At 32.0% G+C, this 24592-nt stretch overlaps 1 protein-coding gene across 2 annotated transcripts in view; it reads right to left on the reverse strand.

Annotated features, from left to right (window-relative positions):
• LOC144834903 (calcium/calmodulin-dependent protein kinase kinase 1-like) overlaps window positions 1-24592 on the reverse strand; it is a 36162-nt gene that overhangs the window by 5801 nt on the left and 5769 nt on the right. Inside the window, exons 2-6 of one of the 2 annotated variants that reach the window (XM_078689886.1) lie at window positions 14106-14223; window positions 12394-12481; window positions 5260-5866; window positions 4832-4933; window positions 3805-3856 (exon numbers count right to left, since the gene is read on the reverse strand). In XM_078689886.1, coding sequence (XP_078546012.1) covers window positions 3805-3856; window positions 4832-4933; window positions 5260-5866; window positions 12394-12481; window positions 14106-14139 — 883 coding nt within the window. In that variant the 5' untranslated portion in view covers window positions 14140-14223. The remainder of the gene's footprint in view (window positions 1-3804; window positions 3857-4831; window positions 4934-5259; window positions 5867-12393; window positions 12482-14105; window positions 14224-24592) is intronic. The other variant, XM_078689887.1, reaches the window with a different exon arrangement.

Genomic DNA, 24592 nt, shown 5'->3' on the forward strand with positions numbered 1-24592 from the left:
TGCCAGACACACTTGAGGTGTATTGATTATCCCTGCCCACACCTCCCTATCTGCACATACATCCTTACAATAGGAATTATCCAACAACAAAAGCATATAATTCAATCATAATCTACACAACTGATACAGTAGTAATAATGAATAAAACAAAGTATAGATTAAACTTCAGTGCAACCTAAAACCAGCAAATAAAAACATACTATAAATAAATTAATGACTGAAACATGCTTTATACAGTACAGTGGATAGGGGGTACTAATATTATTATTTCTAAGATTAATTTTAATTATTTTGTTCACATCCAAGATGGCTACTACTGCATACAGTATTCTTCTATTGATTATTTATTATTTGATAACATATTTCCTGATTGTTATACTATTTAATATGGAATATATTTCTTTTCCAAATAGTCCTATTTTTTTAATGATATCACGTATACTTTTTTATATTAAAAGTTCCCCATGAATGGATATAAGTAATTACCAGACCATTAGTACTCGTTTCCGTCATATAAAACGTTTAGTTAATATCGTATTAAAAAGGAAATTAAGGTATGATTTCTGCACTGACGTGCTGTACAATGACAGGCAAGCAACGGCATGTAATGTCCATGCGTCGATAATGACGCCAATATCAGAAAAACTAACATATTTTATCCTACAAACTAGTTTGATAGTGTAGACAGAGCTTTAGAATTTTCAATCAACCATACCTTTTTCAATGTTCTAGTTTTAAATTTAATATTTTTAAATATCCTTGTATTTTTCTTTTGTAATTTAAACATTGTTTCTGTACACAGTATTAAAATATTTTTTTTACAGTTTTGAATTTTCAAACTCTAAAATTTATATTTTTAAATATCTGTAATTTTTGTTGTAAATAATCTAAAAATGTTTTTCTACAATTCTGTTCTTACTGCTACTATGGCCAATTTTATGAATCTGTATTTTCAACCAGAATAGAAATCAAAGAGCTGCATTGGCAGGGTAGAAATCAAAATAGAACAATTTAAAACTGCCTCAATATAAATTGATTAATAAATTTATACTGAGGCAGTTTTAATTTGTTTGATTTTTTCAACCAGAATTTGTTGATTGAACACGAGTCGGTAATGTTGTATCAAAGGCATTGTTGTCATTTTACAAATATGAAGATATAACCACTTGAAAATAAAGCCCAGCACTCATGACTTGGCAATTTTCAAGACGTTTCGAAATAGTGGCTTAACGCCAAACACTTTCCACTCCTTTTTATCTAAAATGAGCAGTTTGTGTTGCCGTTTACTGAACTTTTCAAGCATTTACATAAGATGGTAGATTGGATTTTTTTACACAGATTTTAGGTCACATGTTAGTTGCAGGAAGTGTTGTGGATCCGCCGGATCAGACATGCCCTAGGGATGTGAGCGACAGTCACACTAGAATAGTACATTCTACAGGTCTCTGTACTTTAACAGTTTTCTTTTATTCAGAAAAAAAAAACAATCTGTGCTCAAAAGAAACACTGGTGAAAATGCCTGTTAAATTTGACTGAAAATAAATAAATAAATAATTTAATTTTTAGTTATAACAAAAACATATTTGAAAATGCAGTGAATTAATTTAATATGTATTAGTTTTGTCAGTTCACCATTATGCATAATTGTTGGGGTTTTATTTATAACTAACTGAATATTGTAAGAAAACTGCATGTGGGTTATACAGATTAATACAGTAATATTTTATGATGCATATTATTTTGCATACAATGTGGGTTGTATATAATCAAAACAGTAAGATGTCGCCTAGCATTTTCTCCAATCCAATGTGGGATGTACATAACAAAAAAAACAGTATTAATATTTTATGTCGCCTAGCATTTTTCTCATCAAATGTGGGTTGTACATAATAAAACAGTAATATTTTATGTTGCCCAGACAATATTACATCAAACTTTACATGTGGGTTGCAGACATGTGGGTTGCAGAGAGATATAAAATAATTTATTTTACATCTCTCTGAACCATGCACAACATCAACAGTAATATTCCATGTTGTTGCCTACAATTTGTAACCTATGTCTATCTAAAGCTAAAACTCATGTTTTGTAATTCACCTGAAGAGTGTGACCAGCTTTGCTGGCCATACGAAACAAGCTTGTAGTATGATATAAAGTCATCCTAGCTAAAACTATGTATGGAGAACACATTTCTATAATAGAAGTGCCTTGATTTACCTTGAGAGTAAATCAATGTATTTCTAATGAGTAATTTATTATAGAGCAGACCTGCATGGTCATCATTAATAAAATGAGTGGAATATTTATAATCAATCAATTCTTTAAATCGCAACACATCACTAGGCTTTTAAGATCACACACTTTCTATCTAGTTGCTGCTTGTTATGAGGTGACTACATGCTTAACCTTTGACCGGTCCACTTGAGAACTCAACATATTTAATATTGAATATATCATTGATATCAGTCTCAAGGACAATAGCAATGATAATCTTGCTATCTTGTCAATGATAAGGGGTAAAAGGTCATCTAGGTGTCTGTTTTAAAAAGGAGTAATTTTTACATAACTGGTAGGAACAATTTTGAAAAGCTTTTCGAAATTTTATTTATTTTGTGTTTCGATTGGAAATAATAAATTTAATGATGATATTTTTAGCGATGTTTTAGCAGACTTTTTAGCGAAATATCGACAGACCAACTGTCAGCCGGGGCTACTAAATACAAATTTGATAAATATATGTAGATTAAAATAGAATTAAAGAGGATTGAATGTTTAACTGCATTTAACATGCAATCAATTAGTGAGGCAATTATATTTGACATGATATATATATATCTATAATTCACTACACAAAATCACAGTCGCTAAAATAATGCATTTATTGCATTGATAAAATAAAAAGATTTCCAGAGAAATTAATAGAATAAATAAACAGATGATGACAAAAAATGTTTACATTCACAAAAATTATCAATAGATGTTAAACAACATTAATGTTCAGGTATGAGCAATATTAGGCCATTAAAAGGCTTTTTGGAGAATGTTACAATGGAGTGCAATGACAGACTTAATGAATATCACAAAAGACTTGTTTTGACTGGAAAAGAATCATGCATCGTCATATCCTATATTGACCACTGTCAGGTTGCTTTCCAAATCAATTTATTTGGGTGGAATTTGAAGAGAACCTGCCAACTATTGGGCAAAAGGATCCTTACTAACGATAGAATCTGACGTCAAAATCCATCACTTAGCTAATTGATTTTTTTGTGACAGTCTATGGGCAATTTAGTCTTTATTTTCTGACGTCACATGGAGTCTATCGGCAAGACGTATCGGCGTAAGAATTGAGCGATGTGAGAATGAGATCAATACCAAAACATCGTACTTCATAAATCAATATAAATTGTTATATTTATTTCAAATAAATGAATGGTTCTTGGCTGAATAAAACATAGTATTTATCAATACAATAGTAAATCTATAAATTATATATTTATCGGGATATTAAACAACAACAATATAATAACTAAAAACGTTATATTGTTTGTTTTTATATATTTAGGCAAATCTCCAAGGATAACCATAGGCACATTAATTCACTATCATTCTTAAAGCTGTTCACAACACAAACATATACACAAAAAAATAAAAATAACTTTTTCTAAAGATTTTAGTTTGCTATTATTATTGAAGAAGATTTCAATGTTTTTATTTTGGGAAATAAATTTATTTTGAATGAACAACAGTGGTTTTCAACTCAAGCTGTAAAAATAATCTGAATGTTATTATTATGCAACTTACGTGCAAATCCTCCCTTCCTGATCAGCCTCTTCTTTGACAAAATCTTCATAGCCTTTGAAAGTAAAAATAGAACAAATGTAAAAAACAGGCCTTTGAGTTAAAAAATACAACTTATAAAGAAGCTAGAAATAGCACATTGAAAGTAAAGACAAATATTATATATAACACCTAAATACATTCCTGTCATTTGATTGGACGATTGTGGGTCACATGGCATGCAATAGTAATTAGTATTATATATAGTCATGTAATGTTATTCCCAAGTATAGCTTGTTATTTCTACTTTTTATCTTACACCTAATTTAGTTTGGAGTAAATTGTACATTTCAAGTAAATTACGCATCTTTAAGCATTATGGGCTTCAGATGACGTGTTCACAAATTAAAATGCTATTAGTTCTACTTAGAGTGAACAGTTGCCGCTAATGTATAAATAATGTCCTGTAACATCAACATGGGGTATGTTAAACACACGTAATTGCTTTGATCTACACACAGCGAAGCGTTTGTTATGTTCGTCGCAGTGTGAATTCAACTCTAATATTTAGAATAAAATGTAGTACATGTGATGTTTGGTACATATTCATTCTTTGTCAACATCTGTTAGTGTATGCATTTATTAATTCAATAATGTTGCAATTCAATAATGGGCAGGCAGTAATAAAGGCTACTACTGTTACAATACCAAACTCATGCCTGCCAAAAGTGAATTCATTTCTTGTATCAATTTTGAAATAGGGGGTGAAATAAATGGCTAAGCTTAATTTGATGTCCTATTATTTGCATTATGATTTGCGAAATTTAGGAAGGGGAGTGGGGAAGGGCCCCCTTGGATCCACCCCTGAATATTACCTTTTACAAGACCAAAGTGTTCTGTATTTTGTGGAGTTTCTAATTATGTATGTGAGATAATAGGAAGTAGACCTCATGCCTAATATATGTTGCGATCTCAGCCACATTGAATATATTCTTTGTACCTTTTGATACCAGATCCCTTGTTATTTAAGAGCGCACTTAGTCTGACTTACATAATTCTTGTTATCTTCCTCATTATAGGCTAGTTTAACAACACCAAATGTTCCTTTTCCAATTTCTTCTCTAAGTTGATACTGATTAAGTTGTACATAATCCTGAATATAAACAAAATGTATTTAAACCATTTTATTAACATATGTTTAGGTTTAAAATGAAAGTAAAAAAAATAGAAATTTGGCGAAAATTATAGGTTGGATTGGAATTGTCCATACTTAAACTCAAACTTAGGTGTGGGATTATCCTCGAGCGTAGGCTTATACTCATATAATATATACAGTAGTTAATACATTGAAATAAAGTTATAATTAAAAGATCAGTTTCTTTTTAAACTGAAAAAAAAAAACTTTCAACTCTTTCATTACTTTACAATAAGAGCAAACCAAAAAAAAAGTTTCTTAGGCCTAATTTTAAGTTACTTTACCATTTTATCTTTGATTGAAATGACGTTTGATTCTATGGTAGGTTTGCGTTTAATACGTGGTGACGCTGAAGGAGATCCCACAGGTGAAGCGTACGGTGAATATGGAATTGACGGGAAAATCCTTCTTTGTAAATTAGCTTGTTTCAATAAACTATGATGCGACGGTACGTCCAGACTGGACGAGGGAGTCCAAATATCCGCACTCACACATCGCCCAAGTGGCGCGTGCACTCTCTCCGTTACACTTTTAGATAAAATCGGTAAATCACAGCTTTGAATCTCGTTAAATCCGACCAACCTCCGCATATGAATGTTCGAACATGCTTCCGCATGGATACTCTGACTCTCTGTAGGATCGGTATGGTCCGTCGAGTTCTGATGCATTGTGGGTAAACTTTCTGTTCTTAAATCAAGATTATTTGTAGCAGAACCGTTGGTCATATTATGTTGGTTTTTCATCAATTCTCCATTTTTATGATTTAAATTACAATTATCCGTGGTCAGAACCAGCTGACCATCATCCGTAATGATTGAGGGCGCTTTAACTTGCGATAATTTTACAGTAGTATTGCAGCTATCTTCTTCAATAACGTCTATATTCGGATTTCTGTAAAAAAAATGAATGATTTTACAATCATAATCATGGTTTAAAAAGACTGTAAAAATAATAAATTTGCGGAATGTAAAAAATAAATGCATATACTTATTTTGAATTCAGAACACAAGCCATAAATCTTATATGGCATTTTAGTTTTTATAGGACAAATGAATTGTCGTTTCATAATTGTAATATTTCTGCTGTTATGACTGTTTTTGAACAGCAATCTTTAAGAGGCAAGATTTTGTACGGTGAGCATTTTATTCAAACAATATTGTGCTTTATCACTTTGGAAAAAGCATCAATATATTGATGTACAGCACAATTTTGTCATACAAAACAATATTTTCCCATGGTAAAAAATTCAATGTCATACATAGTTAGTTAAAAACATATTGAATATCATATTCTAAATAGATTTTATCATATTTATCTATTTCATATATTTAAATAATAATTGAGTGCAAATATGTCAATTTGAATCTATTTATAATGTGTTTTTCAAAATCAAATCAACCTGATACCTTTTGATTGGAGTTGGTGTTATGGAGTTTGTAAGCGCAAAATACACTAACACATAAGCAAAGACAACTAATGTGTTAATTAATAAATTTATAGATATGGCTTATAGTACTAGTACACTGTAGAATATAATATTAACAAGCGTCAACAAAATAATGTCCTAAAAGTACCCAATGTCACTAACATTATGGTAAGGTCACTAAGAAAAAAATTACTTTACCACTGTATACATAAACTCTCTTGACCCGCTTTTAGTATAGTCCAGGCCTGGTATAGTCAATATAATACTCTATGAATGCGGCATGCTATACAATGTACTACACTACTATATAAATCCAAGGCACTAACTAGGCACTGCTAAAACACAGTGTTATATATCATAACAACATAAAGTGCCCTAAACTCTCAACAGGAAACTGACTAGGTTAGTAAAACTGACTAGGTTAGTAGTGTCCTGGAATTCTGTGAAGTCGGTCACTAAATTACCACATCCAAAAATTGGACTCATCTCCTTACAGCTTTCAGATTTCAACTGGCTTTGTTTGCCTTTTATGCCAGCTCCACTTGAATCTATTTGCATACACACACAATATGATTTACTATTGATGCTACGCTATTTAAACATTAACTAAATACTAATAAATATTTCATTGTTATTGTAAAAATTTGACAAAATGCTGGTATTTTACTTACAGATCCACCATGGTTTCATTCAGAAATAAATGATATGATGTGATAAGGAATTGAATCAATAGAATCCAAGGTAAATAACACCATACAAGTATCATTGGTTGCGATAAACCTTATCTTTACATTATATTTGACCTACAAATTATAAACTCCAAACTACGTTAAAAAATCTTTTTTGCGAATACCAGGGTCTGTGGTTCAATCCAAAAGCTTACCGGAATTATTTAGACAAAGACGAGTTTGAACTCGCTATCATTAGTAATTATCTTGTGACTTATTGCTAATACTTGGATGCATGCCTATATTATGACTAACACTTGATTTGCACTTGTCACAAAAAAAAAAAAAAAAAAAACCTTGGTGAAGTCTATTCTATTTTTTTATCAAGGATATTTTTTTATTTATTTTTTTATTTCATACTGTACGCATCCAACGAGTAACTCGCCAATTATAGGATGGATACTATTTTAAAATGTATCGGGCTTATGAACTACTGTAAGTCTCATTAGAGGCTTAGGGAGTGGAGTTGAAAGAGTCATTCATGAGTTACAACCCTGGCACTAGGTCAGGATTGAATCCTGGACCTTGGGATTGGAAGGCAAGCACGTTAACCACCAAGCTACAGCTCCACTACATAATAATTATTTCTGGGGTGGGGTGGGGGTTAATCAACCATCCATAGAGTTGAAACCAATGTTCTGAAAGGAGAAGGTTTTTCAGAAAATACAATAAATTGAGATTTTTTTTTGCAAATTGGGTAGATTTCCCTGTCAATTCATACAATACAATAAATATATATCAGGGATGTAGCTTGAAGAGTCTACGGGTTCAGTGATTTAAGGTACAGTAGGTTAGGGTGGGTAGTAAAAAGAGAAATTTCAGGTACCTAGGTTCTAAAAATATTTAGGGTGGGAGTGAATTCTTTGAAGGGTGTCCTTGCCCACATCCACACAAATATGGTAGTGATATACCCAAATATGGTAGTGATATGACAACATCATGTCCATATACAGTATGGGCAAATCATATTTTTTTGTCGCATAAAGTTTGATAGCGTAGACAGAGCTTTAAGATATCTTAAATCTAGAAAAGCAATCACCTTATAATACAGAGCACTGAAGCACTGTCTAGTACAGTCCCTAGTTCAGTCTAACACTAGCTCACTATCTTGGCATAATGCATTGTCTAGTTTATCCAACGCTAGCTCTTGGCAGGTGGTTTACTGTAAATTAATTTACTTGATCAATAATATCATACAATGAAATGAAAGTTGAAAAACGGCCATTAAGATTGATGACTCTACACTAAGTCCTTTAATTAAACTTTGAAGTTATGGAAATTAAAACAACTGTAAGGATAAGCTTTGTATTTCCATGGCAACGGTTAAAACACAAATACATGAATATTTAAAAATGATTACATTGTGTCTAGTTGTACCATGAGTTTCTGTCAAAACAAAATCTGAATGTCATAACAAAATATGTATATATATATATGTATTGATTTCTCAATAGGCTCTCATAATTAAACAGACCAAATTATTTATAAGATTTCATGGGTTTCAAGTAAAAAATAAGGAAAGTTTAAACTGAATAAACAAATTATTTAATTTAATTAAAAACCTTGTAAGCATCCTTGACTAGATCTTTATAAATATCATTGATTAATTCATTAATTTAATTATTATTATTATTATGCATTAATTTAGTGTTTTAAATACAAGGCCAAAAATAATATGATTTTCCAGGTATATAAAATAAAATTCTAATCTAATTAAACAACATAACTAAACAAACCAAATTAGTTACGAAATATGGGGTGTAATTAATTGGATATGGAGTGTCAATATTTGTATGGATGCAGGGGTCATCAGGATATTGTCTAGTAAAGGCGGAGAACTTTATATTAATGGATGATGGATTGATTATCAAAAATTATTTCACATTTAGTGTACGGTATTCCGACATTAATAGTATTCTAATAAATTATTGGAGTATCATTTATTTTTTTTTATTTAAATAAAATAATATTTATTAATATTTTTTATTTAAATAAATAAATAGTTTGGTGTACACTGTAGAACCTACATAAGTTACTGTAAGCTCAAACTTTGTGACAAAAAAATGTGATGTGGCCATATATCACTATCATATTTGGGTATATCACTACCATATTTAAGCATATCACTACTATATTTGGGTATACCACTACCATATTTAAGCATATCACTACCATATTTATAAAAAAAACAACAAACTTATGTTTAATCAGACTAAGTATCGAAAATGCGTAATTTAAAAGATAGATGTACAGTATAACAACACAAATAAATGTATACTGGTTCGACAGAAATGAAGAGATCCTGAGGCTAACTTTAGCATATATCAACTCAATATTTTAAAAGCCTAGTTAACAAGCTGTAGGTATTCAATCTTTTAAGCGTGCTACCTTCAAGACGAGACACGATTGCATCGTCAACTCAACCTACAATTAGCATACTAATAAAGGGATTTAAAATCTTTCTCAGATTTCTTGTTAGGCTTAGAACTGCTGGCGTAATGATAAACAACGATTTGAGCAGAATATTATTTTCGAGGGAGTTCAACTTAAGGTATCCAGGGTTGAGGTACAAGAAATCCTACAGTATGGTATACTAGTGGTGTATATTTGAATTATTAAAAAAAGGTTTAGAATTAGGAGGATAGCTGTGACCTACAGTACTGTACACCCTTTCTATTCTTTCCCACTACCACAGTTAGGCCTACATGCACCTGACTTGGTAGGCGTATTACTACATTAGACCAGCCTACTCACCCCTTACTTTCTTCAACAATCCGCAGTACACGCCCCTGAACATGTAGGCTTACTTCTCTACTAGGATGTCACTACACAAGCTTAAATCAGTTGTCACCTTCTCACCCCTTACCTTCTCCCACTATCCGCAGTACACGCCCCTGACCATGTAGGCTTACTTCTCTACTAGGATGTCACTAGACAAGCTTAAATCAGTTGTCACCTTCTCACCCCTTACCTCCTCCCACTATCCGCAGTACACACCCCTGACTGTGTAGGATTACTCCTCTACTAGGAATTTTGTCAATAATAAATAGTGACGACGTTTTGCGTTACCCTTTGCTTAAACACAGGTGTCTCTATCAACAGTCATACAAATTTCAACGAAAAAAGGCTTTAGTGAATGCTCACTAATTGATGATTGGTATCTCTGGACAGGAACATTACATAATACTCAGACCACCGCATACTTAAACTAAGCACAAGGTAATACGTCACCAAATTAATCTGAATGACTCTTCCTCCTGCATAACAATTTATAACTAATTCCATTGACCCTTTTTTTGATAGTTAATTATATGTTTTTGTAATAAGATACTGCTTAAAGTTTTTATAATATTTTAAATTATTTTATATATTGTTTAAAATATTTTTAATCCATTCCATGTGACTGAAAATAAATAAATAAAAATGTATAACTTGTGGAAATAATTAGCAGATAAGACAAAACTGTAATATTAAAGGTAAATCTTGTCACAGGGTAAATACTAGAAGCTACAGTATGATGTAAAAACAATTATTTATGATTTTCACAAGGATATAAATATTTTTTTAACTGGTTTGAATACATGTTGACTGCTCTTCAAAATAATCTTTTAACTATACAAAAGAGAAGTTATGTTTTTATAAAAAAATAAATGTAGTCAAAAATGCTTTCATCATGATTAAACCTGCACGTATATGGTAGTGATATGCCAAAATATGGTAGTGATATGCCTAAATATGGTAGTGATATGCCTAAATATGGTAGTGATATGCCTAAATATGATAGTGATATGCCTATATATGATAGTGATACTATATACCTAAATATGGTAGTGATATGACAAATATATGGGCACATCACAATTTTTGTCACATAAACTTTGATAGTACTGTACATTGTGGTTTATAAGTTAATTAGTTAATAAAGGTAATACTAACATCTCATTGTACAAGGCACTTTAATAATAATTAACTAGTTTAACATATACACTTTGGCCATTGGGAGTAAAGAGTAACACTAATTGGTATTAATCGATGCAGGCACACAATGTGATTACAAAAAGAGGAGGAGCAAACAGATTCAAGTTTTTTTTTATGTCATAAGACTTAAACATACAGTCATGTCTGGATATAAAAACGCACAGGCATTGTATACAGATAATGAATATTTATGAGTGCAATGGCACAAACTATATTACACGGAATAATGAATTGAATGTATGTGGAAATTTAAAAAAATTGGTACAAAAGCATCACATTACTTAATTAAAACTACTGTACTACCAAAATATATTTTTAGAAGATTTTTCAAGATTAATAACCCAAAAAGCTTAGGAGTTTATTTCTATTAGTGTCTTTTATAATCTGAAAAAATAATCTAAATATTATAAAAAATATTTGCATAAAAACAAAGTAATTAAAGATTTAAAAAAATAAATCAAATATAAAAAATCAGAATGGAATGGATTTTGCAAATAAAAAATGATTCTAAAAATATATTTTGGGGGGCAGGAGTGTTAGGGATAGTAATGTAAAATACATTTGCAACAAACTCTGATAAAAGTTTTTATGGATATTCTGAGAACATTAGATAAAATTCTCTAATTAGGTTTAAATCAAAATCAAACAAAAATAGCTATAACAAATGTGCAACATGACCAGAAATGAAAAAGCAGAAATATTAAGTTAAACCAAATTCTCATCTAATAATTATGAGCTAAAGTCAGTTGGCATCCATCAACTAAGTACGTGCTTATAACATCACGTGGCAAAGACGAAGGATTATGTATATTAGAACTGTGGCACATCACGGACCATAAATCGTAGAGGCTTTTCCTTAGTTACACAACATCTAATTAGCGTTCAATCCAGTGGGATTTAAGTAAATCCTCACCTTAATCTCGACTCAGCTAAACACTCACAGTTGTACATAATTAAGTACACACTGCCTAACAGCTCTCCATCTTTTTAGAAATCTTACATCTTATGGTATAATTTCATTATTGGACTTGAAATAACCCCTTAGTCAAGCTTTTTAGTTTAAAAGGTTATACTCTAATAACATATAATTGAACTTTTTCTTTAATGTATTGATGTACATGTTGCTTGATATTAATAATAATAATAAATAAAATATTTTGTCTGATTTTGGTTACAAATAATTATCTCTCATTAGAGCGAATTATTACTTTTTAAAAATAACATGTTATTGAAAGTTGATACTAAAATTAACCCAAGACCATATTTATTAAGACACCGATACTTACTTTGGTAAGTTTTTCATTTTCGGAGCCCTTGAGCTTTGTGTTGCTGTACTATTCTCTCCACGAAAAATATCACAGATTGCACTGCTTCCTGAAAAACAAGATATTTGAATGTTAAAATTGGTCTCAGAATTGTGCTAAAACCTTTAAAATCAAGGTTAAGAAATCTATAAAACATGAAAATAGAGCAATGTATTTATGCGAGCACATGTTTCACTGAAGGGAATTGAGATAAAAACCTTTGATTCTGCAAGATTCATTCTACAATAAACAATGTGCATTCCCTTTTCACTCATATTATTCTATCATTAAATGTCAAATATTGTTTATGAATATGAATGTTTGGTATCAGAGGAGCAACCACCACCCACCAGTCTTAAAGCAAAGGTATCAAAGGAGAACTGATTAATGATGCATTTCAGTCAGAACACCTTTATAGTCAAATTAACAATAATAAATATGTAATAATTATCTTTTTACCCATATTATTCCATTATTAAATGTCAAATAATGTCAAATATATTTTATGTATAAACCACCTACCAGTCCTAAAGCTCTGTCCACACTATCAAACTAGCTTGATACAAAATGTGATGGTAGTGTTATGCCCACAAATATTGTGATAGTGATATGACATCATCATATCCATATTTGGACACATCATATTTGTTTGTCACATAAAGTTTGATAGTGTGGACAGATCTTAATGCAAATGTTTCAAAGGAAGAATTGATGAATGATGCATTTTAATCAGAATGTGCATTAGCACCTCCGATAGCCAAATTATCAAATAATGAAGGTTTTCTTAAGGGAACCAGGTTTTAAATTATTCATTGAACTAGGGACCACCAAGTACGAACTTATTTAAATCGTATATTTCTGTGGTTAGTATTAACTGTATGGTGTCTTAGAAAGTGACTCTAACCACCAATTAATATTTTCAGATAATGTGCTTATTGTATAATTAAGTTCTTTCTTATCTACCCATAACAGTGAGGATGGCTGAAGTGTTGATGGTTAAGGAAGGAATACCAACACCAGTGTCCCGATACTATTATACCACAATTGTTGCCATTTTCATGAAGAAATGTTCATGTATTTTCCAGAAAACATAATTAACACATAAAAAACAAACGGTGGTAATTAACAATACAAAAAAACCTAAGACACCATTCTGGCAGATTGTCAAAAAGCAATAAAAATATCGCTGTTTAACAGACTCTCCTAATAGTTGGTTGATATAATTAAGCATTTACAATCCGGTTCAATAAAAATTATTTAAATCAGAGACAAATTTACTTTCATTGTAAAGGAACATGTCTGTAATATGTACCGGAATCTCATCCCACATCCGTGGAAATGAAATAAAGACAGAGTGGAATAAAGCATTTTGTATTGTCATGTTCCAAGATGGTTTTAATGAATATAGGCAAACTTACACTTTTCAACTACTATACATGTCAGTGAAGACAAATATGATGCTAGCCCATATGTCCACAACAATGGCTGTGTGTGTAAAGCAGGGGGAAGATGTAATAGATTCTTTAAAGTGCACACTAGGCCTATGGTTTATAATTCTTCCAGAACCATGGAGTGAGTCCTTGCCGATATTATGGCTATGGATAACAGTTCCAAATGTACGCTCCTGTGAGCTTTAGTGTTGACAACGAACATGTATCAAACAACAGAATGCTCACAGTACACCAAATGCCTACCTGTACCCATCTTGCCAAGAAGAGTCTCAATCATTTAGATTAATATAGAGTTAGTAAACCTGCTTGCAAATTAGAAAACAATCTTGAAGAATAGCATCTGTCAAGGATTAAGATAGACCTGTAAAGATATAAGATTAAGCATGCAGTGAGTAAGAGAAAAGTAAATTATAAAATAATTTAATGTTAATTATTGTTAATAAAAATAAAAGAGTACTGTATTAAGTTTTATAGTTAAATAAATTAGTAGAACTTAAGGGCACACCTCTGGGTTCCAAAAAGTTGTCCACTGAACAGGGGTTGGCCACTGTTAAATGGCAGTGTCTATGTTTTGTCTGTGTTTGACAGGAAAGTGTTTCCTGAATAGTGGTGTCCGCTGAACAGGGGTTGGCCACTGTTAAATGACAGTGTCTATGTTTTGTCTGTGTTTGACAGGAAAGTGTTTCCTGAATAGTGGTGTCCCCTGAACAGGGGTTGGCCACTGTTAAATGACAGTGTCTATGTTTTGTCTGTGTTTGACAGGAAAGTGCTTCCTGAATAGTGGTGTCCCCTGAACAGGGGTTGGTTACTGTTAAAACAGTGTCTGTGTTTGACAAGACAGTTTTCCTGAATAGTGGTGTCCCCTGAACAGGGGTTGGTTACTGTTAAAACAGTGTCTGTGTTTACCAAGACAGTTTTCCTGAATCTCCTGGTGTCCCCTGAATAGAGATGTCCCCAAGGAGGGATGTTTTTCTGTATAAACATAATCATAATTTTTTCAAACTTTCAAATCATTTCAAAATCCAAGGAGCTCCACACACAAATAAAATCCTGCACTCTCACACAACACTGCTAACCTCCTCCCCCGTTCCCACTCTCACACAACACCGCTAACCTCCTCCCCCGTTCCCACTCTCACACAACACCGCTAACCTCCTCCCCCGTTCCCACTCTCACACAACACCGCTAACCTCCTCCCCCGTTCCCACTCTCACACAACACCGCTAACCTCCTCCCCCGTTCCCACTCTCACACAACACCGCTAACATCCTCCCCCGTTGCCACACCCTCAATATGAATTACAGCTTTCAATAGTTGTTATTGATTAGAAAGAAATATTTGATTTGATAAAGAATAAAAAATAATGATTTCTAAAAAGTTTATAAATAAGCTGTTTAAATCAGAATGATTTATAGAATAAATTAGTTGTGCACAGCATTTGAATTCATGATTCATCAATCTTTTGAGACCTGGAGAAAATAAATTCATTCATTCTCAGTTATTGTCATGATAAAACCCTGACTGCGGTAATTACATATTTCATAAGGTAACTAGCCACGACAAAAGAAATGACCCATGGCAATAGTAACGAAGCAGAATTGTGCAGAATCATTTTGACATGGCTACACTCCAACTTGTACATTTACGTAAATCACCATTCAGTAATTAAAATATTATCAAACACGCAGCAGAGCAAGTAATTAAAATAGATAAGACGCAGAAAAAGTTGGAAACTTCTCAAGCTGTTAATGCTGTACAGGGACAATTCTGTCATGGAATATATTTAAAAACACAGACACAAGTAAAATCACAATGCAAAAGATTAAGTTCAACGCTTAATTTCACAATTTTGGGCCATGGTGTGTCCCCTACAGTCTTTCAAAACCCTGTATCCGCCATTGAAAAATGTAGGTCTTCAAATCATTATTCCAAAAACAGTACTTTTCTGATCTACCAAGTAGAATGTCAAATTTGTCTAATTTTGCAAAAAAACTCTGATCATCCATTAGTGACAATAGAATGGTTCAGACCTGTCTCACTTTTAGCAGATAGAATATTGGAGAATTTTTTAGAAAAAGGTCGCAGCATGAGTTCTTCTACTTCACTGTGTAAGAAAAGAGAAAGGCTTGAAAAGAATGACAGTATAATAATACTAATAATAATGCCTCAATGCGCTTAACAAAAGAAATAAAAAGCGGAAAACTAAGAGAAAAATTTAAGTTAAAAAGGCGAGTTTTCAGAGCAGCCTTAAGCAATTTAACAGATAGAGATTGCTAAACTGTTCCAAAGGGCGACAGAGGGCCAAGAAAAGGAACAAAAACCCTAATGCTTTGTTGACGGATGGATGGAATGAGTGAGTAGAGACTTTGAACAGAGGGAAGGATTTGGATCTTGAAGCACCTTATGTACATGCATTCTATCAAGAGTCATAACTACTGCAGTAGTAGGCCTTACTGCAGTATTGCTGCTGGTCACGCTATACAGCCAAAGGCCATTTCCTGCAAGCCATGATATGAATCTTAATGTTCAGCCCCTTTTGGACATGCATCAAGAAGGTAATACTACTGCAGTACTGCTGCTGGTCACGCTATACAGCCAAAGGCTACTTCCTGCAACAAGCAATGATCAGGGGAAAAGTTTGGAAAGGATTCAAGAAGCTTTCTTCCAGACTTCCTGTAGGTCAATGACCTATTATAACCAATTTACTTGGTATCTCATACATGCAAATGTTGTGTTCATGTACACGTATGCAAAACCCTTAGGAATTTTATCACAGCTATCATGTCATAATGTTAATCCACCATCAATCATAACTGTGTGTTGATTTCTTATTTATCAGTTGGCTTTTCAATTATCAAATTTTATGTTCTTAAAATTAAAATGTAAAAATACATAATTGCTGGCTAAAATTTAAAAAATAGTTAGATATTTAAGCTTTTACGCTTAGTTAGCCAGACTTGGCATAAAGCTGCATCACCCCAGATATTATAAACTTAAGGTTATTAACCCTTCTTTATAGTTCCTGTTTCTGGCTTTGCAGCTGGCAATGCTAATCAGCCATAACAACCCACCCATCAAAACCCATTACTAGCCCCAGCACAAACCCCAGGGGTGTGGATTGTTATCCAATTTAATATCAAAATATTAATTTATTCAGTTCTTTTTATCAAGAAATATCAGTAGACCCTGCAGAAGACAATTCCCTCTGGGTGAGGTAGTCGCAATGAAGTCTGACTGACTTAATAATGTAGTGACTAAGTCACATGGGTAGGTGGGTACTTCCACATGGTCTCTATTGCTTGTAATGCATTGTAAAATTTTACTAATTCAACCACAACATAGGAAAAAAAATGCAGTGTGAAAATAAAAATAGAGGAAAGAGTCACAGGGTTTAATCTTTCAGGCTCTGTTCACACTGATAATTACACAGTGTGATCTGCCTAAATATGGTAGTGATGTGCCCAAATATAGTAGTGATATGATATCATCATGTCCATATACTGTATGGGCACATCACATTTTTTTCACATAAAGTTTGATAGTGTAGACAGAACTTTAGCATATGGTACATATTTTTGTCTTACAGTTTACAATAGTTGCGTACTGAAAACACTTGCAATGCTGTATTAGAGAAAGAAGCAGAGTGTACTATTTTAGCACAAACGATGATGTAAAATTTTAACGATAAAGCGTTTCTCAATTTTTTTTCCTCTGCAGTTTATGTTACCTTGCTATCATTGGCATACTGTAACGCCATTCGTGTGAACATAACCTTAAACATTTTTTTTTCTATACCTCCCTGTTTTTATTGCATAATTCATTACTGTATTTATAAGCTTGACAGAATCACTATTAAACATTTATCCCATGATTTATACATTATTAAATATATTATGAAATATTCATTTATAGTATGCAAGTTTAATCAATGAGCAAAGTATGTGTAAACAGAAATACGCTCACTTAAGCCTGTTTCACACAGAGTCTGTGTTCAAGAGAGAAAACAAACGAGAATGATGTGAAACTTTGAATTGTAATTGTTTTTGTTAGTTTTTTATTATATTATCATGGTAGGATGAGGATGGTAAATGCACAGTACTCGTTCTACCCAGCTGGGATATACGACATTATAACAAAAGATTTCTTAGATAGTCCTTTTTTCATTTATATTTATTTAAGGCAAGCCAAGAAAAATGAATCTGTATCTGTTTTTGTATATCTCAGAGCAAACATAATTTCTATGCATATTTTATATGCAAATAGCAATAAAAGGAAATAATTTTCCACTGATGGCAATGGCAAAGACAAAGACGTTGACACGATAAAGATGACGATGATGATGAAAAAAACATTCTGGTATGGTTTTTAGAAGCCATTAAAAAATGGCTGCGACTATATAAGGGTATAACATTGAGCCACTATATTTATAATTTGTTATTTTTTGAAATGTTGCAATAATTTGTTTTCTAGCATTTTAAATACAGGTATAAGTATTTTAAATGTTTTCTTTTTAATATTTTGCATTGCATATTTAGCAGAAACAGCCTCAAAATTATTCTTTATTGATGAACGTCAACCAGACTGTAAAATTATATGCAATAAAATGAATCATTACCTGGTAAACTTTATTATTGAATTACAATATTGCTTTTTATTTGTTCATAAATATGCTAATTAGGTACAATCATATGCAAATTAACACAACATTAAGAGCCATTGACCTTATTTTATCAGCAATTTCTCACATTTTTAATGGCTGACTTAACTACTAAATAGCTTAAGATAAGTCAGGCATATTGGTGGGTTATCCATGTAGAAGGATATGGGGTCAAAACCCGCGTGTTGCAGTTGGTGAAAAAACAACATTACTGGGGAAACAATACAGGTTAAAACAGGTCATTTCAGACAGATGGGAGAAATCGAAACAAATTCATATTTAAGCTCTAAATGACAAAAGGTCTCCAAAACATCTAGACTGTGTTAGCAAAAAGCTGTTATTATTGAATAATTGCTTTGTAAAGATTTTGATCAAAATCAGCATGTGGATGGAATTATGTTGACAGGGTAGCGTTTATTGGTCGCACCCCTGCCTGTTGAAATTGGTCTTGTTTAAGTTTATACAGAACAGTAGCCTACTGTGCTGTAGGTGTGTTATAACAATCCCTTAAAACTTGCAAATAATTCACGTTTCAAGGGGAATTTTCAAATTGTGTGGGTATGATATGATACTGAGAATTGAATACTAATTCGCTTATCACTATCCAAAGTATTGGTTAAAGGCTTTTCCTAGGGACCATCCATTATGTGCATTTAAGTATGAACTTATGGGCCAAATAATGATTGAAATCATGATGAAAAAGACCTTCCAGGAAACTGAATAATTTTTTTGGGTTATTGAAAATAAATTTACAGTGAATAGGAAGTGAAATCTGTGGCTTAAAAATGTAAACAAAACCTAGAGATTGCACTTAGTACTCAAGTTGCTAAGTAAGTACTTATATCAAGTAATAATTCCATGTACTTTTACAAGTGGGAATAATAATACATTAGAATATAGTGAAATCAATGTTTTAATCACCCACTCCTACATACAGTAATTAAGAATGTATGAACAACATCATTATATAGCAAAATGAGGAGCGTAGATAATGCGGGTAATGGCCATCCAAACACCTGGCTCACGTCTCCTGAGAGCAATCTATATAGAAGCACTTGGAGCATTACAACGCTAATTTTAAAACATCACAACAGATACATTTATACATATTACATTAATGAATGTGATGTGCAGTATGTTACCAAGAACATTGAATTAAATCATAGTTAGGTTTCGCATGCTTAAAACATACACAATAGATACGTTAATTACATTCAACTCAATGTGATGTGCTGTATGAGAACATTGAATTCAATTAATGTTTGCATATAGTTAGGTTTCACATGCTTAAAACATACAAATACTGTACATTTATTCACATTAAGCTCAACTCAATGTGATGTGCCGTATGAGAACATTTAATTCAATCAATGTTCGCATATAGTTAGGTTTCAATGCTTAAAACATACACAATAGATACATTTATTCATATTAAATTAACTGGGTGAATGTCTATTAACTGAATGTGATGTGTGGATGTTTAAAAAGCATTTCTATGAAACATGAATGAAATAAAAAGTTAGAAAATGAAGTTAGAAGATGACCAAACTAAATACAGAATGTTTCTGAGAACATTGAATTCAATCAATGTTTGCATAGTTAGGTTTCGTTCGCATGCTGAAAACATACTATGTATTCACATTACATTACATTAAACTGAATGTGATGTGCCAATGTTTAAAAAGCATTTATATGAAACGTGAATTAAATAAAAATTTTAGCTATTAATGTTAAAAGATGAGTCCTATATAAATATGTTTTGAGAACATTGACTTCAATCAGTGTTCGCATAGTTAGGTTTTCGCATGCTGAAAACATACCAAATAGATACAGCACAAGTATTCACATTACACTGGGTGAATGTAATATGAAGTGAATGTGATTTGTTTCTATGAAACGTGAACGAAATAAACGTTTTAGATGATACTAATAAACGCTAGAAGATGGGTATATGAATACAACATCGTCATAATTCCGAGAAAGTTGAAATTCAATTTATATTCACATAGTTGGGTTTCACAGGCTTATATACTGTTTGAGAATATGAAATGAAATGAGGGATAAATTTTATAAGATGGACAGACTTATATTATACAGGGAGGTGAAAACTCTAAACACCATAAGATTTCCTGAAATATTTTAGTATTAGTAATTTAGTCGTCAATGAGTAAATTGAAAAAATCAATTACATAATACAGGAATGGGTTGATTGAATTTGAAGGCTATAAGAAGTGATTGAAATTTACTGACTTGAAAGCATACTAAATAATTTGGCCTCAATTTAGTAAATATTTCCAGGAATCATTCAAGGCAAACTCTGTGGGTATTGGCTGGATTATTTTAAGAAAGATAATTAGGTAGTGCTAGAATTTCTCATGAATTGTAAGTAAAGCTCTTTCTACACTATCAAACAAATGTAATGTGCCCAAATATGGTAGTGGTATGATGTCATCATGTCCATATATGGGCACATCAAATTTTGTTGCCAAAGTTTGATAGTGTAAACAGAGCTATACAGAATTTTGCACAAATTTTTTTTATTCAAATGAAAAATTTTAAAATATGCAGATACTTTATTTTTTCCTTATTAAATAAATAAATAAATTTAGGATTACAATTGTGTGTTTTTTCTACATATAAAATATAAATAATAGCTATTAGCAATAATAGATCGAATATAGTCCCAACAAATGAAATAGTATATTACTATTCTGGACTTATATACTGTACACTATGCAGATTACTCTGTTGTACAAAATTACTGAAGCAAATACTTGCTATTATGAAATTCAGCTTAAGTACGAGACTTAAAATTTACTCTTTCTTTCTAGTTTTGCTTTTAAAATCAAAATTTATTGGGTATATTTCATTTTATATGTTTTAAGAGAAAATTGAGAAAATAATCAATGCATGCATTTACTAAAGTTTAACCTTTCCAAATTCAAAGAAATGTTGTATTAAAAGCTAGCAATGTTTCAAATTAAAGACTAATGTGTATTTTAAAAATACGTGTTCACATTTAAAATGTTTAAATATTTAGGCATACCATATTTCAAAATACTCATGTCCAAATAATGAAGTCACTTAAGCTCTGTCTACACTATCAAACTAGTTTGACAAAGTGTGATGTGACCAAATATGGTAGTGATATCACATCATCATGTCCATATATGGGCACATCACATTTTGTTGTCACATAAAGTTTGATAGTGTGGACAGAGCTTTATAGTTTAGTTTTGAAAATTAGTAGAATGAGGTTAAAAAAATCTGGGTTTTCCCAAGTTAATTACGCTATTACATTATGTATATAAATAGCTATTTTTTTAAAGAATCAATCCAATTCATATCAATATAAATAGCTTATATTGGTTTCAAATTCAATTCAAAGTCACAAACAAGAAATGTTAAAACAATATGATCTATCTTTAGGTGTTTGCTTAGTGTTAAAAGTCACATTCATCCCACGGTTCGGTCAATTTCTATTTTCAGAATCTCAGATTATAAACAAATCAGCAAGTAGAAGATTAGCATCATAGAATATTATTCTATTTTTATTCATTTATGGTTTTGGAATGATCTACCACAAGCTATTAAAGCGGCATCATCAATCGATATTTTTAAAATAAGCAACATCTTTTTACTTCTTATTTTGGTACGATAGGATAGACAGATACCTTTTTCACTCGAGCTCCTGTGAATATTGTTCTGGCAAGCTCTCATATGAGAGCTTCAAAGTACTGGAGAATGAATTGGGTTTTTTTTGTGGGGGGGGGGGGGGGTAGGGGTTATTTTAGGATACTTTATGGATCATTTTTGTGTGTAAAGCGCTTAGAAACATTGTATTAGGTGCTATATAAGATTACCAAATTATTATTATTATTATTATTAGTAAGCAATATACTGTATACTATACTGCAAGGAATACTGAATTAAAAGTACACTATGGACAGTAATCCAAGAAGGGCCTTAACTGTGTAAGAAAATAAGCATGTTTTTACAGGCAAATTGCCATGGCTGTTATTAACTATACCGCTGTAGGTTTGCTGTATTCGAAGCTAGGAATAATATTTTATCTGGGAGTTGTACCTGTATCTTAACTACAGAGAAAGGTAAACTAGTTAGAGGTACAAACTATACTACCACAATAATTTCAACAAAATACCTTCATATTATAAACTGTAAAATTCCAAGCAAGCAACTCTCCTACCTAGCCTGCAAAAAAAATACCACTGTAGCTAAGAACAGTCACAATGCCACCTACAAAACAAGACTAAATAGCCCACAAACCCGGACCTTACTACAATAAAGTAAAGTAAGATCACAGTTTTATTGTTTAGAACTAAACGCTTTAGATTAAGATTATTTAGAGGACATTATTGATCAAGGAATCAATACTTGCAAACAATAGAACACTACAACACAATAGAAGACTATCTAGGGATACAGTAATAACTAATAGTGCTCTCTGTGACAGCTTTACTGTAGTGGCCATACCACTATAGTGACCATACCACTGTAAGTGACCATACCACTGTACGTGACCATACCACAGTAGTGACCATACCACAGTAGTGACCATACCACTCACTGCAGTGACCCCATACCACTAACTGCACCACCCACTGCAGTGACCGATCCACAGTAGTGACCATACCACTGCAGTGACCATACCACTGCAGTGACCATACCACAGCAGTGACCATACCACTGCAGTGACCATACCACTATAGAGACCATACCACTGCAGTGACCATATCACCGCAGTGACCATACCACTGTAGTGACCATACCACCGCAGTGACCATACCACTCACTGCAGTGACCATACCACTCACTGCAGTGACCATACCACTCACTGTAGTGACCATACCACCGTATTACCATGTTGTGGTATAGTATCTTATAAGAAATCAAATTCAATAGATGCAGTAAAATAAAAGCGCTCTTTTCAGTACAATTGGCCTTGGAACAAATAAAGGGCAATACTGTATGTTATATAAATAATACTAAGAAACCTAGTGAGACACTTTGATAAGGAATGTAAACTAGATTGTCCAGTAAGCATAAACATTTTAGCAATAATTACTATTATTATGTGATTGAGTTTCCATGGATACTGACAATAGAATCCAAGCCTACAGTACTAAATAGATAGCAATGGTTTCACTGCCACAATGAAATCGTTTCAACACATTGTATGCGCAGTCTGTATAGCTGTTAATCTATGTTAAGTCCCAGGATTATCACCAAATACCATGTGGTTTGTGCCTAAAAATATTTTTAATGATATTAATTTCACATTTCTAATGCAAAATATATCACCGGAACTATTAGAGAATGATGGTTGGGCACAAACATCTACTCTAGATTAAAATATTTATGGGAAAAAAATATTACAATTATTAATGTACAAACATTTTTTTTAAATACGACAATTGTTAGTTTTTTACAGAAAAATAAAATTGTTACTAATTTATGTGTAATAACAGGTACTGTAATAATACTAATCCCGTAAACGAAACTAATTTGTGTTTCTAATTAAAAAAGAAATAATTCTGATATTAATTTGTTAATTAGGGGTGACAAACACGGAAACATGTTTATTGTATATTTAACGTGTTGTTTCAAAGGAAGCGGAACGTCATTAAATATTGAAAGTTGGAACACAAATCCAACCGTTTTCGACAAGCTGTAAAATTGATTCCAAACTAACTACGTAATATGCTTTATAATCATATTAGATTTTACAAATATGGTAATGTAAACATGTTGTTCTTTCTTTAAGGAAGTCTAATCAGCTAAAAATAGAAATTATAAAAAACCCCAAGGCGTTTAATAGTTGGCTTGCAACTTGGAGTTTTTTTACCTAAGCGTCCACATATTGTCTTCAAATTACTTGGTTTTAGGAAGTAGCGAAAATAATATTTATTGATTATTATATTAATACTAGATTCAAAAATATATCATTAATGTTTGTTGTTTAATGTAGGATAATTTAAGCAATTTCTGTGCCACACTCAAACCTGCACAAACAGTGGAGTGGTCCAAACGCTAAGGAAATGGAGATGAGAAC

Source organism: Antedon bifida, chromosome 2, assembly GCF_963402885.1.
Source record: "Antedon bifida chromosome 2, ecAntBifi1.1, whole genome shotgun sequence".
In the NCBI taxonomy this organism is placed as follows: domain Eukaryota; kingdom Metazoa; phylum Echinodermata; class Crinoidea; order Comatulida; family Antedonidae; genus Antedon; species Antedon bifida.